The sequence below is a fragment of the Clarias gariepinus genome, chromosome 6 (assembly GCF_024256425.1).
Source record: "Clarias gariepinus isolate MV-2021 ecotype Netherlands chromosome 6, CGAR_prim_01v2, whole genome shotgun sequence".
NCBI lineage: Eukaryota > Metazoa > Chordata > Actinopteri > Siluriformes > Clariidae > Clarias > Clarias gariepinus.
The window spans coordinates 26,862,555-26,880,343 of NC_071105.1; the positions used below are offsets into that span (position 1 = coordinate 26,862,555).

Consider the following 17,789-nt stretch of genomic DNA (forward strand, 5'->3'; position numbering starts at 1 on the left):
ATTAAAAGCTTTCATTGGCAAAGTACTTAGTGATGAAAAGACAATGAAGCAGGAGCTAAAGAAAAAAAATAATTTGATCAAAGGGAGAAGAAACCACTTTGCTGTTTCACATGCTGCCTAGCAAGGCTGTCAACAATGAACAATAAGGGGCTGACAAAGATGGATGGTGGTCGGAACGTGAATTTCTAAAAAGGTCGGAAGCTCCAGGGTGTTACAAAAAAGAGGGAAAAAGTCTATTATCCATGAATAGAGAGGAAAGTGGCTTATAATTTCTATGCTTCTTGGATGATTGAATTGCATTTAGAAGCCTATAAAGTCAGAAAGGGGAAAAAGGAAAACAGGACTTACTAAGTTGGTGAATATGAATGGGTTCACTTCCTTCCCCAAGGCCACCCTCGCTCAGGCTCTTAATCTGAATGACATAGTTATCATTGGGAGAGAGCGTCAGCTCCACTGTGGTTTTGTTGGTGGTCACTGTGTACATGTCATTATTGCGGTGGCGCCTGTACATTACCTGTAAGAAGTGACAAACAGCACTTACTGAACTGAAATCACAAATCTCGAATGCAAACAACAACAAAGAATTATTATTATTAAATTATGCAGCCTGAAGAGACACTAAGAAAGCAGACTGGACACTGATGAATTAAGGATTCGTATAAGAAACAACATTTGGCAGTGTCAGTGAAACTGTAAATAATGACAGAAATGTTAAAACGTTTGGAATTGTCATCTGACATTCACACACACACACACACACACACACACACACACACACACAGTCTATCATTTTACCAATTACCTCACAGATATGCCATATAAAATTCCTTGCCGGAAGTGGGCTGGATATGCATTTTAATGTTTAAACATCAATAATTAATAATTTAATTAAGACAATTTGAAGTGCTTTTGTTTGCCTTCATACAGTATTGATGTTTCTTGCTATCACCTAGGTTTAGGACCATGACCATGAACTCGAAAAATAGTCTGTTTTGAATTTGATTTAATTAATGAATACTTTTCTGTCCAGTCATCTTCAAACTATAAAAAAAAAATCTTTTTTTTCTTCAGAGACTTTTTTTGAACAAGCCATGTTGTTAGTTTGATAATCAGCCCAAAGATGTTAAATGAAATGAAATGCTGTGGAAGTCTGTGAAAATGTACTGTATGTCAAGACAAAAATGGTTAAGAATAGGTGTCAAACTATCAGTGATACTGTACCTAAGAGCTGGCCGGCACATGACGAACAGTAGATTATTGCACTGGCTTTATGAGGTCAGCTCTAAATGGCCTTAAAGTTGAATTTGACTAAACTACTGGCATACCTAGAGGTAGAGGTGCTTTCAAGTAAAGCCAGCGCTTTCTTCAGAGCAAAAGCAGTGGCTATGGTCATGCCGAACAATGTTGTCTCTCATGTTCTATACCCAGGTTAAATGCTAAATACTGATCTACTTCTTAAATGTCAACTCGTTGCTATTTCCACAAAGTAAACATATGTCATTTTTCCCTGCCTGCATTTTCCTCCCTAATCTAATAATAGCCAATTTCCATCTAGTTAGGTCTTCCTGGCTCCGTTAAAGCCGTTAAAGCCACCAAGCTACTTTGAACTGGTACTCAGCGTTCCTGGGTGACATAACAATCACAAAGGAAAGCGCATTCTGCCCGCGTCTGTACGCATGAGCTCACAGACACCCATGAATGGCTAGTGTCACTCTGATTGATAGGCAACAGACAGTATGCCTTCTCTCCCTCGCAAAGAGCACAGCAATTTTTACTCTTGTCCATGGGTGGCTGTGGCATTTTCGGGATTTCAAACTGTTCATGCAACGTCACAATTACACATCCTTGGACTCTGATCTATAGCAAGATTCAAAGTTATAATTTCTATAATGATAAAGCATGTTACTGTTGCACCACTTCGCAGTAATTTGTAGTTAATTTGCAGATGAATGTGAATTTGCAAGTGAAAAGCCAAAGGGGGACAAAAATGGTAATGAAGGTTAGAATACAGTAGCAGTTCCTTCATAGAGAGAAATATCTGAATGATGCACGGTTTTCCAATGTCACTAAGCTGCATCATTAGTTATCAACTATAGTTTATAGAATTAACATGAATACTGAATGAATGTTGAGACAGAGGTAGTCTATCTGCCAGCTTTCTGTACCAGACAAGAAAATGTATATAAATCCAACTAAAACAGAATGAAAAATTAGTCATTAGTAATGTTTTTTTGTTTTTTTTAATAAATAACTATTGTTGATGCTATCATGTGATTGTCAAAAGACAGGCATATCATTTTCATGCTGAATTGTATATAATTGTTTTTGGGCCTACATACTATGGTACACATTACAATGGCAAGCATTAACCAGACTGATGTTATGCACATATTTATTATTGACTGATGGATGAATTGGCAAAGATCACTGCTAATTATAGCTAATTAACACAATGCCTACAGTACGTCTAAATTTACCATAAGCATCTATTTAAATTAAAAGTGCAGTTTTTTTGCAGTACCCAAAGCTAAAAGTCTATTTTAGTGAGGACACATACACACACGTGCGCACAAACACACACACACACACACACGCTCACACACACACACACACACACACACACAGCAACTGTGTCACACCGTAAATATGGCATCTGAAGTGTGGCTGTCTTTTGAGAAATTCTGAGTCTGTGACATGTTTGCAAATACTGTCAAAAAGAACTTGCAGGTAATGCTACCAACTTGTATTTGATAAGATGACACCCTTTAATTTTCACATCTTCAAGTTTCCTTACACAAAAAGAAGTGTCATCTTCTTTTGAGGGGAAAAATTCCACCCACGTCTAGCTACAGACATCGCAAACAAGACTTTCAAGATTGTGAATGGTTTGCTTTTCAACAGAGTCATTTAATAAATTAGCCCCAGGCATGTAGATGTCACAAAGCCAGTGGTGAATATGCCTTATGTTAAGTAAAAAAAAATAAAATAAAAAAATAAAAACTGTGTCTGCAGAAATTGCATTTTGCAGTCTGAAAAACAATGGGGTTTAGATTCTTTTGCAGGTATTTTGGCTACGAAGTAAAAATATTTTAGGACTGTTCATGGTCTCCTCACTCGCAAAATGTCACTGAATGTGTCTGGATATGTAATGTATTGTTTAAGGTTTTCTAATACAATTTTATAATAATTATTAAATGTTAAAATAGCTGTAATTGTATAATGATAATTCTATATAAATATAGATTATAAAATGCATCTCCTGTACTGACACCTACCACATATCCAGTGACCTCAGACTCAGTATCCAAAGCTATGACTGGGTCCCACTGCAATGTAAGCTGTGAGCCTATCAGAGTCCACTCCACATTTTGCGGTGGCTGCCCTGGAGCTGAAGAAATAAATGGAATATTGCAACATAGAAGCACATTAGCAATGTGATTGCTTTAGTCTCTGCTATTTCATCACTACAATCTTACTGTCACTATTAATGCGGGCTTGCAGAGACAGCAGTTCTCGTAAGCTTCTGGAACCAATGTCTAAGTAACCCTAGTAGGATACTCACGTGGTTTCTTGGTGGTAGCATTAACAGGGTGAGACTGAGGGCTGCTTCCCGCAGTATTGAAGGCACACACAGCTAGATAGTATAGTGTGTTGCCCTGAAGACCACTAACATTGACCGCAGTGGAGTTGCTGATTCTCACTTTACCTACAGTTTCCGGCTTTGTGTCATCTTCCCAGTACACCACCTGGACACAACAGAGAAAAGCCATGAATAAAAGCACAAATGAGATTCAATATAATCAAATGTCAAGCGATATGAATCATTTGGAATTCAACCTACAGTAATGCAGTTGAAATAAAAAACCTTCATTGCTAAGTTTAAAAAAATCGTTCTAATTAAGACACTGCCGATAACGATATTGATCTTGCAATCCCATCTGATTTACTAAATGCCATTCTATTGAGATCTATAATCGTTACTGGTTCAAATGGATGTTAAGGAGCTCGCTTCTTATTGTGTTTTACTGCAGTGGATCAATAACTGGTCACTAAGTTCACGTGTCATCATTCTAATTATATTAAGTCATTAAGTCAGAATCAATAATCAATTGAATTCTCATTGACATCCTTCCTACAGTATGCTGCTGGACAAACTCATTACAGTATATCAATAACTGCAGGGAATGTGGATTCCCGGTGAAAGGGTGTTGCATTGATTTTCTGGAGGATATGAAATTTCATTTAACACTTAGCTGTGCACAGCTGAATAATAATTTTTTTTACAAGGAAATGAAATAATCAATTATTAATCCCAGGTCATATAGTCTATCAGTGTTTAGATCTTACATGTCAGAAGAGTTAAGGCAATGAATAATTACACTATAATAAGATTTGCCCAAAGGACTTCCTTCCTAAATGAGCTTACCTTCCTTATTCACTGAGGATCTTTTGGAACGTTATATGACAGCAATGTGTGACGTGACCGCAATTCTTGTATAAAAATGGATTTCATTATCTTTTTTTTTTTCTACATGCAAGGCAGGAAGCTTGCCTGATCAACAGATTAGAAATCTGAGTGTTCTTTAACAGTACATTAGGTGTTCGGGACTGTAACTAATAAAGGATATCAGAAGAAAAGAGAATAAAGATAAAGGATCATCACTCCAAAGAAAGATATCAAGAGACAGTCACACACTATTAGACATCACTGCTGTTATAACTTACCAAGGACTCTGCTTATTGAAGTACAATTAAATTACACATAGATGCACTTACAGTTGTCCTATACAGTATGTATGTCTGGATATTTAAACATTTTATTATTAAGATATATTAGGAGATTTTAGGTCCCTCTTTTGAATGTAATCAAATTTGTGATATTGAATATGCTTTGTACAAAAGGTCAGATTTTCCTCATGTAAAATTACCTCTTTACCAGTGGTAACAAACTTTTGGGCTCTTATGTAAATTAATTTTTACATATCTAATAAACTTATAGCATTTAACAATTAAGTTATATGCAAAATTAAAATAAGGAGTTTTTCCTCCGAGACACACCAAAACACTAATCATCTCAAAACACCTAAAAATGATTACTTTAAGTTCCTAATATGAAATAAATCATATAAACCAACTATAAAAGGTATGTGCTTAATTTAAGCTGTGGTTTAGAATACTGTTTCCCAGCTGCAAGACATGGTGGCACAGAGGTTAGAACTGCTGCCTTGCACCTCCGAGGGTGGGGTACAAATCTTGCCCCATGCAACCCTACATTCATTCATGCAACAAATTAATAAATGAAAGAATAAATGAATGATTAAGCGATTTTCTGCAATTCTAGAATTTTTTTGTTTATAACAGTGATATCCCTTATTTTACAAAGGATAACAAAGTTTTATATTTTCTTTTACCCAATATATTTACCCATACAATGTTTTAACAGCTAAAATGATCTCAGATGTGATTATGTTTACCTGATTTAATATTATCTGACTAATATTAAACAATCTGTACAAAACAAACATGATGCCAAATACTATATTTTTAATCTAACTTGCATATGGAAAGACAATACTGTCAAACAATCATAACACAAAATGATTTCTTACTGAGATTATCAGCAATATCCTCATTAATGTCTCAAAAAAGTCACTTGCGGCATTTAAACAAGCTTCAACATCCTGACTTCGCTTGGCTGATCACTGTTCATGCTATCATCACTGGGGAAATACTTGAAATGATTTATTTACACAGTTATGGTCTGCTGGCTACGTTTCTTGTGTTTCTATTATTTAACATTTTTTTACAACATGTCCAGTTTATGTAAGCACTCTGTTTTGATGATGGGACAGTGCAGATACTTCTTGGGAAATCTCTAGAGAAAGTATCTGGCTCTCTACAAACTGAACTGGTTGGGCTTTTGCTATTACTCATAGATAAACATAGATAAAATCTGACATTCAAAGTGTAAGGAAAATTATACTTAGCTAGCAAGGTTTTAGATGTCATTTAGTCAGAATGTCTGGATCCACTGCTGAGTTTGTTAAAGTGGCTCAGTATAAAACAAGATAATCGCAGACAGCACAACTGGAACATCTGACAATTTCATTTAAATGATTTCAGTGTTCAGAAAAAAAAGAATTATTTTGACATAATATATGGAGATATAACGCATTTTAGAAAGAACCGACAATTACTATTTTTATGGGTTTTACTCCATGCTTGTAATAGAAGAAAGTTAGGCATGACGTATATCCAGTATATCAAGACCACTCAGTAACAGTAGCAGCACCTCAGGTTTTCTTTGATGAGATCAAAGGATCTCCTTCATTACATGTCTCCTTGCTGTCGGACAAATCACAAGTGACTGAACATTGTCGTAGGTCATTTGATGAGCTTATTATTTCGGTGTGTGTGTGTGTGTGTGTGTGTTTAATGCCTGAGAGCATTGTATTATTGCATTAGATGTGATTAATTTAAAATTTCCTGGATGCTGATAACATTGAACTGTCTATAATGATGTAGGACTTCAACAAATAGTGCTTCCAGAAAACATGGGACAGTGCAGGCCATGATATAAATACTAAGAACTAATGTGTGACACTCAAGAAATGTTACACTCCTTAGCCATGGATGGGCTCCAGAAAAAATTGAGATCTTTAAAAGCCTTTAGCTCACAAAACCAAAATAATTAAGAGCCAAAATTGATCACTTTCCATAACATAATGAGGTAAATTTATGTAAACTGGCACCATTCACTGGTATGAGAAACTGAGCTGTGCTTTACTGTTAGCTGTGCTTTACTAGCATTATCTGATAATGAGTCTGGCTGGAATTAATTTACCCAACTACTTCCAGTGTTCGACTCAGTCTTTGTATCGATGGCATTTGATGTAGAGGAAAGAAAAAAAAGTATTACTAAATGTATTACTCATCATAAAATGCTATTAAACTAAATGTTCAATTAATCCAAATTAATCTCTTCTTACATCTTGATGATGAGTGAGTAAGTGAGTGAGTGACTGAGTGAGTAATCTCTTCTATTGTTTTGCCATTCACTTCACTAACTGCTAATCAGCAGATTAATCCAAGTACAGTACATACACATACAGGAATACAGCAGGGCTGTGTTCAAGAATCAGCACTTGCAAAATGTTCATGAAGCTGCAACAGTTTTGATAAAAATGTTATATGTGCTCGAGCACTCTTGTTATTAAATGCAGCTCTGTTGTACTATCATGCGTGATCCTGAACTATTGTACAGAGCAGGCTGACGCATGAGAGGAGAGAGTAACAGACCTCTGCATGTCTTCTAGATTTTTCTGTGCCACTATCGGTATAAAATCTAGTCACAAAATAAAAACATTAGGCGCTTTGGCATCATCTGGAACCCTGCCCTGTCCTCTCCTCTTTTAATGTTATATTAATGCAATTCATGTATTTATCCATTCTAAAGCTGGCTACTGTGATTTCAGCAGTCTTTTAGGACTTTAATACTTGTCACACAGTATTAGATGGCAATAAAATTCTAGCTAAGGAGCTATTTTATGATGATTATTCTTTAACAAAAAAAATCTGCATTTAAAGGGCCTTTCTACATTCTGCTTCCATCATTAATTAGCAATTCCAGATTCATGTTGAAAACAGGGTCACATAAAGACAATCTAAGTTTGAGGTAGTAAGATGTTTCGTTTATATTTTGCTATTGTCATTAATGTATTTTTAATCCTTGAGTTTCACATTATCCTGGGCCAGCATCTTACTGTATTAGTGGCTTTAAGATTAGCACCATAAAGTCTGAGAGTTTGGTGGAAAAAAAAAAAAAAAACACACTGTTAGAACTGTTGTCAGTGGTCTTTGGTTGCAATAGCACTAAACTGGCAACTGGAAAGTCCATCACATTACAGTATGTATTATTTATGTCCAAATCTCAGCTCACAATAATGAATTCTTCTATGATGCATAGTTTTTGGTTGGTGGCAAAATTGACCTAAAGCTCATACAGTCTCCTGGTTGGGTTTAAGGCTGGCTTTATTGGGGAGTGACTTTATCCTAGTCTATGTAGCAAATATTCTGGGAAAGCCACATCTCAGGAGATCACCTTTAATAGAAAACTATTGCTTGACACATGCTTGCACACACACACACACACACACACACACACACACACACAGAATACTGTATATGGTCAGTCATATTTTAGGTGCAGTTTACATTAATCAATCCTATGTTCATATGTGAAAAAATGATACATTTTATTAAGTAAAACAATTAAAAATAGTGAAGAGTTTGCTAATTGTTTAATTATAATTCCTAAAAAAAACAAATTAAGGTCCAAACCTGCAAAGCCAGACGGACTATTAAGGAGTAATATTAAAAGCATTGTACCTCATAGCCGAGCACTCTCTCAGGACTTGTCTGTACGGCGTCCCAGCTGACTTCGATGTCAGAGGAGGTGAGGCTTTTAGCCATAACTTTCTCAGGTGTTATGCTCGGCACTGCAAATAAAGCGGAAACACCAGAAAGGTTTTTGTTCTCTTATTCGGCAACTTCACACGCAGAATTGTATTAACGCCTGAGAATAAACCCCCTAGACACACCTGAGAGAACCCCCACTTCATTTTAATGGGATCTGTGACTGGCAGGGAGGAAGACAATCTGCTGGGCAAATTCAATTAACACTGTAGCTCACAGACAGGCCCGTAAATGTCGGGCAGGATTTGCCGTAATCTATTGCCGTAATAACTAATATCGGGTTAACGCCCTTGCTGCAGGAGTGTATGTGTGGGGAAGAGCTGTCTAAATCAACTTAGTTCATCATTACTATTCAAGGTCATGCCTCTGTGTGAGGCACAGAGTGGAGGGTGTTTGGGAGCGTAGGCACCAGTGCTGTGTCTAGAAGTAGTAATTTAAGGAGACGAGGCTTGTCATATAATTGTAAAGATGTGCATGGTAAAATGTCTTCAAGAATACACACATTTTCAGTTATCATCAGTTACTACAACTAAATATTTAAAATAAGCTTGGTTAGTGAAAATCTTTATACATAAATGACAATGTATACATATTTCATGTTCTAGGTTATGCTAACCTTCCTCTGCTGAAAACACAGCAACAATGGAGCTGAAGGGTCCTTCCCCACGGTTATTAAAAGAACCCACTTTGACATCAAAAGGTGAGAAAGGTGGAAGTGTGTCGTTGCGGTAAACATATCGTGCCACGATGGGTGAGGATATCACTGCCCGGGTCCAGGTGGCTGTACCCTTAGGTCGGAAAGCAATGATATAACCAAAGCCTTCTCCATTCTGTAGCTCTTCTGGGACTGGCTGGGGGTGGAACATAAGACTGTAGTGATATTAAAACACATCGAGGACAACACGCCAGCCGCCCCACACTTCAGAATAAAATAAGACCATTTTAACATTATGGTATAAAAAAAATACAGAAAAAAAGACTTTATAATAAGATAATATTACATAAGATAAGATACATAAGATATGTGGATGTTTTGTAGTTTTAGCAAGTAAAGTGTAGTAAGTTATACGAATATTTTAACAGATAAGAAATAACTGTCCACTGTGCTTTTGTATATAGCCTTACCATGCTGAAACTTTCTGAACTACCAGTTTTTTACATCTACTGTACTGTACATGATTTAATTGAGCTTTAAAATATTTTACACATTACAGTTAAATGCATTCAATTAGACCTGAGTTACAGGACTTTTTAGAACCTGCCCTTAGGCAAAGGACTATTGCTGCTTTCCCATATGCCTTTTGGTAATGAAATAAAGGACTTTTCCACTCCCATAGCTCCTTTCCTCTGTATCAGGATTTCAGCACATTGACAACCATTTATGGGAGGTGAAAACTTCAAAGGAACCTTCTGACCCTTAAGTTGAATCCCATTTGGAGTGAAGGAAATGATGCTGAAAAACCTGCCCAGAGAAAGGAGGGTTTTGGGAGCAGCAGAGCTCACAAAACGGCTCCATTCAATTCCACACAATTAACCAAGAAGCCCTAGACTAGCCACTAAGGGAGGGGGACAGTAAAATCTGATAAATGACTTACCTCCCATGTTATTACTAATTCTGACTTGGTGCCTCCCCCTCCTCCTACATCAGTGGGCGCTGTATCAGGAACTGCAGGGGATAAATAAATAAATAATCAGGAACATATATAAACTATATGTTTTGTTTATATCTAAATATGTAAAAGTGAAATTATGCTAAACTAATATGTCTAATTTTAAGCATAATGTGCCTGGCTTATTTTATTTTTATTTTTGATATATATATATATATATATATATATATATATATATATTTTTTTTTTTTTACAAATTTCCTTTATAATATATACGTTATACACGTTCACGCAGATGAGCAGGGACCCTGGGCATCTTTCTTTGAGTGTTTTTCGCAGTCGGTAGACAAGGCTCTTTAGTGTCCTGCGTTTTTAGAACTGTGACCTTAAATGCCTACTTTCTGTAAGCTGTTAAGGTCTTAACGACCATTTCACAGGTGCATGTTAATTAATTGATTATGGTTAATTGAACATGCTGGAAAACATTGTTTAAACCCTTTACAATGAAGATCTGTAAAGTTTTTGGATTTTTACATTATTGTTGAAATACACAGTTCTGAAAAAGGGACGTTTCTTTTTTTGCTGAGTGTGTGTGTGTGTGTATATATATATATATATATATATATATATATATATATATATATATATATTTATTTATTTTTTTTTTTTTTTTCATCAATAGTAATATATTGATATTTGCATTTCCATAAATAGAACTGAAATTACAACGCTAAAACATGAGGGATTTAAAAAAAATTTAGAACTGCAGTTAATATGACATCATTTTATAAGCAGTGGACAGAAGGAGTTTAAAGCTGGGCCAGGGGTAGCTCAGTGCATAAGGCATTGGACTATGGAAGATCCCAGGTTCAAACCCCACAACCACCAAGTTGCCACTGTTGGGCCCTTGAGCCTCAACTGCTCAGATGTGTAATAAGATCAAAATGTAAGTTGCTCTGGATAAGAGCGTCTGCCTAAATGTAAAGCTGCTCAAACAATACAAGCCACTCAGGACTGATATTTCTACCACTTGCCAAACCTTTACTTTCAAATACAATTAGTATTAAAAATAATAATATTTTTTGGTAAAGTGGAAAGTGAAATATGCTAGGTGAATGTGTAATTTGTATTAGGGCTGACTACTAGTTTATACACACACACACACACACACACACACACAGTTGTAAAAAATGCTGTAAGAATGCTTAGTGTAAATACAGTAGTCAATACGTAGGTAGTCAGGGTAGATTTTTCTTTTGTTCGCTTACTTCACAAAACTAAACAATTAGAATATTTATTTTTTCGAAAAAAGTCACACACTATAAAATATATAGTAATAATATCTCATTACAATGGCAGCTGGGAGTGGGTAGAATATACAGTATTAAGCAGCAAGTGAACATTTTCTCCCTAAAGTTGATGTGTTGGAAGTAGAAAAAATGGGCAAGCTTAATGATTTAAGTGACTTGGACACGCATCAAATTGTGATGGCTAGAGAACTGGATATAGAAACTACAATACTGCAGCTCTTGTGAGATGTTCCCAGCCTGCAGTGGTCAGGACCTACCAAAAGTTGTCCAAAGAAGGAAAGCTGGCAGCCAAGCCTCACAGATGAGTGTGGGAAGTGAAGGCTGGCCCGTGTAGGCCAATTAAATAGAAGCACTACACAAATTGCTAAAAAAGCTTAATACTGGTTCGCATAGAAAAGTGTCAGAACACATCACTGTTTTGGTGGAACCTACAGTACAAAGTATTAGTATATATATATATATATATATATATATATATATATATATATGGTCAGAAAGATTCAGTTGATTCTTTAGAGAAAATATTATGGGTTCTGGGCAGGTGGGTCCATGACTGACAAACTGTATTCAGAGTTGGCCTAATTATTTAAACGTACAAAAAAAAAGAGAATTATTTTCCCTCTTTCTGTCATTCTCTGTCAGTACACACATACACACAGGCAGATTTATTATTAAAGGCTCACTTTCTCCACTAAATGGTATTCTAGCTTTTGTTTACACAGCGCTTACACTGATGACTTGAAAATTCTTTTATGTTTTTATCATAAGTTTGAAACAATTGTTTATTCTTTTTATTTTTGATTTACTAGCTACAGTATTTTCATTAGATCCTTTCTGTTCTGAGAGCAGGGAACAAAGAGTAAAGTTCTACCTCACTGTCTTTTGTCAGTTCACTCATTGTTCTATTCATTAAATTAGTTCTAATAATGTACATCATGTTTTCTTTGTGTGTCGGCAGGCAGGGCTGGTACTTTATTTGCTTATATTATGGTGGGTCAGGTGGGTCGGATGTGGGTGTGAAAAATGCATGCTGCGTGCATCACTTTATGGTGATGATATAATAATTATAATATATTATAAGCTTTTCTTTAAAACAACAATCCTATATTGCTGATTTTATCCTGATCACACACATATTTATTTGTTTAATTATCATTAAATTGGTAATTTTGTCCTTAATTTATTTGGACAAAAACTAATTTTGCTGATTGCTGTCCACTTAAGTAGTGGGGCTAGGTTGTATAAAACAAACATAGGCAATTACTTTGCCTGTTATCTAAGACACCAAAAATATTTTTACCTTAAGAGCTCTTTATACTGGCTTTTACTGGTGCGATTGTGAAAATGTAAGCATACAGGGTGATTAGGCTCACAGATCTAGAAAAAGGAATGGAAGGAGGGTCCTGGAATTTGATTGAGTGTGAAGTATATATATATATTTTTTTACCCCATTGCGGTCAAATGACCACTGCTCGGCACTTCTAGTGTTAAGAGTTAAAAAGGCTTTAGGAAACTTCTTAGAAAACATGCACAAATCTAAGAATTTTCTTAGAATTTCATCACAAAGAGCAACTTTTTGCACTAGGAATTTTCATGAATACAAACCCAGATATGTTACAGTCAGACTACAACAACAGATTAGTTAAATGATTTTTGGGTTAGTTTCAAGGAAGCTTTTTAGGTGAATTTTAAAGCTCACTGAAAGCATTATTGTACATGTTGGCATATTGTCTTACTTGAAAAAAAAGGGGGGGCAGAATTTTATATGTATTAAATGAAATACAATTTTGCTTAACATGAGCTGTTCACCAGATTTAAATTAAAAATGAAATAAATTTAAAGTGTAATAAAATTGCCTATATTTTACACAAATTTCATGACCTCGTTTTAGTGTCTTGTGGACACAATGAGTTGTGGGCACAATTAACTAAATAAATTAACTGCACACTATATAAAAATATTAATGAGTATTTCTAAGATCTGTTCAGTTACTTTCAGCAGTAGAAATTATTTTTTTCTTTTTTTTCACCTCTGCCTGAGCTACATGTTTTCTAAACTCTTGAAAACCTCTTAACCTATTTAATCCCCCTGGTTACAGTAGTGACCATAAAATGTTTGTAGTTATAAGGCAGTAAAATGTCACTGAATAATGTATTACTGCATTTCCAAATAATAAAGGGCCTGAATGTAATCTGTGCTGTTTATGTCCTGTTTGCACTGTGAGAAAAGGATGGTTGCATTAAAACTCCTAAACAAATGGTTAGTAAAGTATGTTGACATAAAGCTTGGGAAATGATGTTTACACGTCAGCTTTAAGTTGTCCAGCACTGAAGGCAGAAGATCCAAGATAAAAGCTGTAGGTGGCCAAAAATAAAGTGTTCAGCAATTGACAAGGTCTGCCACAGCTGTGATTCCAAAAAAAAAAAGAAATGCTGCAGAATGTGGACAGCAAATCTGCCCTAATCCAGTGGATGTACCACACACTTCTTTCCTTGAGACCTGGTTGGGTCAGGGACACAAGTGTCATTCTTGGTTTTGCTCAGCAAGCTCAAGTGCTTCAAGGTTGCAATCTCTTTCATGACAACTCTTTTACGCTTGCAGTACTTGATGAAATGACAAAAAGAGTATATGGAAGCTCTAGAATGATAAGGCAATTGATGGAAAGGCTTGTTGAAAAGACAATAACTACTGTATATCACAGTGGTTATAAACATGAAGGAGAAATACAGTAAGACCTCTGTCAAGAGATGGAATATGGAGCGATATGCCTTTGACAATGTCCCACATCCTAAATAAATCAATATGATACAATGACCACAAGTGGTATTGCCATGCAATGGTAATGTTTCAAGGTTTTAAGATACTATATCTCGAGCAAAACTGGTGGTGGCCCATAATGGCATGACAAAGCATCTCACTGGCCAATCAACACAATTCACCGGTTGCATAATATATATATTTTTTTCGCTTGTGAAAAATATATATCCATGTAAAATGCAAAGTGCTACTACATGTTGAGCTCTTCAAGATATGCCACAGACAGTAGAAAATGTGTTAATGAAATAGTATGTTAACAAGAAGTAAAGAAAAAGTAAGAAGGTTACAAGTTAATGAAGAGTAAGTGAAAAATAACAATGGTACAATATACTATATGTTTCACTCACTCATCGTATATACTGTTTTATCCTGTATACAGGGTCATGGGGGCCTAATCTGCATGTCCTTGGTCTGTGGGAGGAAACTGGAGTACCAGCAGGAAATCCACCCAGCACGGGGAGAACATGCAAACTCCATGCACACAGTCCAAAGGCAATAACCTTACACGTACCCTGGAGGTGTAAGGCAACAGTGCTAACCTGTAAGTCACTGTGTTGTCACTATATATCTAAATAAAGTAAAAATGCTGGACTACATTGATGGTTGTTATCCTCTTCACCTTCAGTATTCATAGAAAAATACTGAAAACTGCATAGGGCAAATATGATGATACAGAATAAACATTATCCCACTGGTTACAATATTGACCAACCATAAACAATACTTTCACCTGATTTGCAAATTTTCATAAATGGGAAAATTGTGGATTAAATTGGTAACTGCTCATTGTCCTTAAATTATGTAGAAACCCAAAACATTGTTACAGAAAAACTTACATGCAGAACTCATTTTTTAAAAAGAAGGTTATTAAATAAACCCGCAGACTCACAAAGGATATAAACCACAAGGATATAGTTTATCCTACCAGATGTGCTGAATCAAGCGCTTCTTTATAAGCTGTCAAGTAATGTGGAGCCACATTGTTTATTGTTATAATAATTATAATGAGCACTATTCATGCAACAGTACCTTGGCAATATATTATACTATTATTAGCTGTTAATTGGAATGTTTGTCATGTTCTTATTTTATAAGAAATAAGAACTGTATTTATTTAACTATTTAACTATTTGTTTATTTATTTTTATAGCTTTACTTTTATGCTATACACTGCCTGGCCAAAAAAAAGTTGCACATTGGATTTACATAAGCAAATATTTAGGAAACTTTAATTAGTTTATTACTGATTAATATGTTTCAGCTGGCAACACTACTTTTAACTCTAACTGATGCAGTGATTAGCTTTCCAGTTCTTGACACAACCACGTTAGTTCTGCAAGATACGCAAGTTTCCGCCGGGACTGCCAAAACATTTTTACATGTTAAATTTTTCGCCTTAAAAGATGGAAACGTAATCACATCGCCAAAACTTGCAGTGAATCATGATGAACTGTACTTACGGCCAACCCGCAAATCTGCATAGGTGAGATAGGGGTATAACAGATTAGGTGTAGGTGAGATAGGGGTATAACAGATTATGGGCCAAACTTACGCCGAGTGATGATGGTAGAATAATCATAAAGGTCTTGACTAAATCAACATGCATGTGGAATCACAAAGGAGTTTTCCTTTTCTGCAATGGAAAGGTACTTTAACTAGTTACTTTTATCAGAAAGTAATGCAGTAATGTAACTAATTACTTTTTAAAGAAAGTAATTTTGTTATGTAATTAGTTACTTTAAAAAGTAACGTCTCCCAACACTGATTACAGCAGATAGAAAAAAAGACTATTTACTTTTTTAGTCCTATTTTCTATCCTTCTTTTGGTGGCTTCAAGGCTGTTAAATGCCATGATCTAGATGATATTGGAAAAGATCAACCCTAGGCATCATTACAAGGCAACACAATAATCTGAATTTGTCTCTAAGAAAAATTTATTTTTTGCATACACTGACTCAGACTACAGAGAATGTTTAGTGTTTGCATATTGAGATATCTTTTAAAATAAAGTAAATGTGGTATACTGTAGTTACTGTATAAAGCAGATGCTTGCATACCATATATGTTATAGCAGTATTTGGCCTAGAACATATACTGTAATTACACAAATTAATGAGTACCATTCCACTTAAATTTATTTATGTTTTTTTTTTATTTTTTTTATTTGGCTTCAAAGGGCAAATGTATGACCATATTTAGCTGGCCGCATTGCTTTGTGGAAATCTCACCTTTCATATGTAGATACGGTACCAGATTTTCCATTATGACATGTACTGAACATGGGTAAATGTATGCATGTACAGTACACAACACTTACTAGCATCTTCAGTCCTGGTTTTCATAGAAGGAGGGCTTGGTTCTCCCATTCCCACACTGTTGCTGGCCAACACCCTGAACTCGTACTCTACCCAGGCATTCAGATCTACCACCGTAGCAGTCAGTGTGTTGCCACTGATGACCTCCGGAACTGAGAACAGAAATATAGAAAGCACTTTATAATGATAACATAACTACCCACAACTACATTTTTCTTATTACCAAGCCATTATTGCATTGCTTACTGGTTTAAAAAATATATGCAGTGTAATTATGGATGAAGAATCTGTATGCCTGGTTAAATTAAAAATGATTAAAAATAAAAACTTTTAAAAACTTTTGATTCTCTTTTATTTAGATTTATTTGTTTGTCTGTTTTTTATATAACTTTGGAAATATACACAATAGGTTAAATACACAGACATGTTTTTGCATTTTAAGAATGATCTAAATAGCCCCAAGTCTTTATAACAACCCTAGGCAGTGAAAACTACATAGACACCTGTACACTTATGCAATTATGTAGGGACTATGTGACATTTTCTCCAGTTTACAACCTACTGTATATGCGAGTGAAACGCTGCCCACTGTAGCCTCATATTCCTGTTTATGTTCCAAAATTACATATTTTGTGTGTTATTGCTTACCATGGTTGTAAAAGTTGACTATTTGAGATACTGTAGTACAACCTCTACAGTTCAGCACTGTAGTAGTTTCCTTTGACATCTATCACCAACAAAGAGTTTCCACCAGGAGAACACAGTATTTATTTTTTCAAATATTTTTTTAATTGAAAAATTCAGTTTAACTTAAATAAACTCTATTTGTATAACAATGGATATTGTCACAAAGCATTACAACCTTATCTCATCATCACCTATACCGCTTTATCCTGTATGCAGTTGGGCTTGGAGCCTTTCCCAGGAGACTTAAGGCATGAGGCAGGGTACACCCTGGACAGGGTGCCTATCTATCACAGGGCACACACTACGGGGCAATTTGGGAATGCCAATTAGCCTAATTTGCAGGTCTTTGGATTGTGGGAGGAAACCCACCAAGCACGGGGAGAATGCAAACTCCATGAACACAGAGTCAGGAATCGAACCCGGACCCTGGCGACAGTGCTAACCACTACACCATCGTGCCGCCTAGCATTACAACTTCCCTGAGATAATATGAAATAGAAACCATTAGCAGAATCAGACTGGAAAGGGATACTATACTCATCTGGGTAAGAGCATTGTGTGTGAAAATCCCAGGA

General features: G+C 35.6%; 1 protein-coding gene across 1 annotated transcript in view; it reads right to left on the reverse strand.

Moving 5' to 3' along the window:
* Window positions 1-17,789, reverse strand: part of cntn3b (contactin 3b) — an 87,742-nt gene that overhangs the window by 2,367 nt on the left and 67,586 nt on the right. Inside the window, exons 16-22 of the mRNA XM_053499234.1 lie at window positions 16,530-16,679; window positions 10,071-10,141; window positions 9,092-9,326; window positions 8,389-8,498; window positions 3,563-3,746; window positions 3,276-3,388; window positions 349-514 (exon numbers count right to left, since the gene is read on the reverse strand). Coding sequence (XP_053355209.1) covers window positions 349-514; window positions 3,276-3,388; window positions 3,563-3,746; window positions 8,389-8,498; window positions 9,092-9,326; window positions 10,071-10,141; window positions 16,530-16,679 — 1,029 coding nt within the window. The remainder of the gene's footprint in view (window positions 1-348; window positions 515-3,275; window positions 3,389-3,562; window positions 3,747-8,388; window positions 8,499-9,091; window positions 9,327-10,070; window positions 10,142-16,529; window positions 16,680-17,789) is intronic.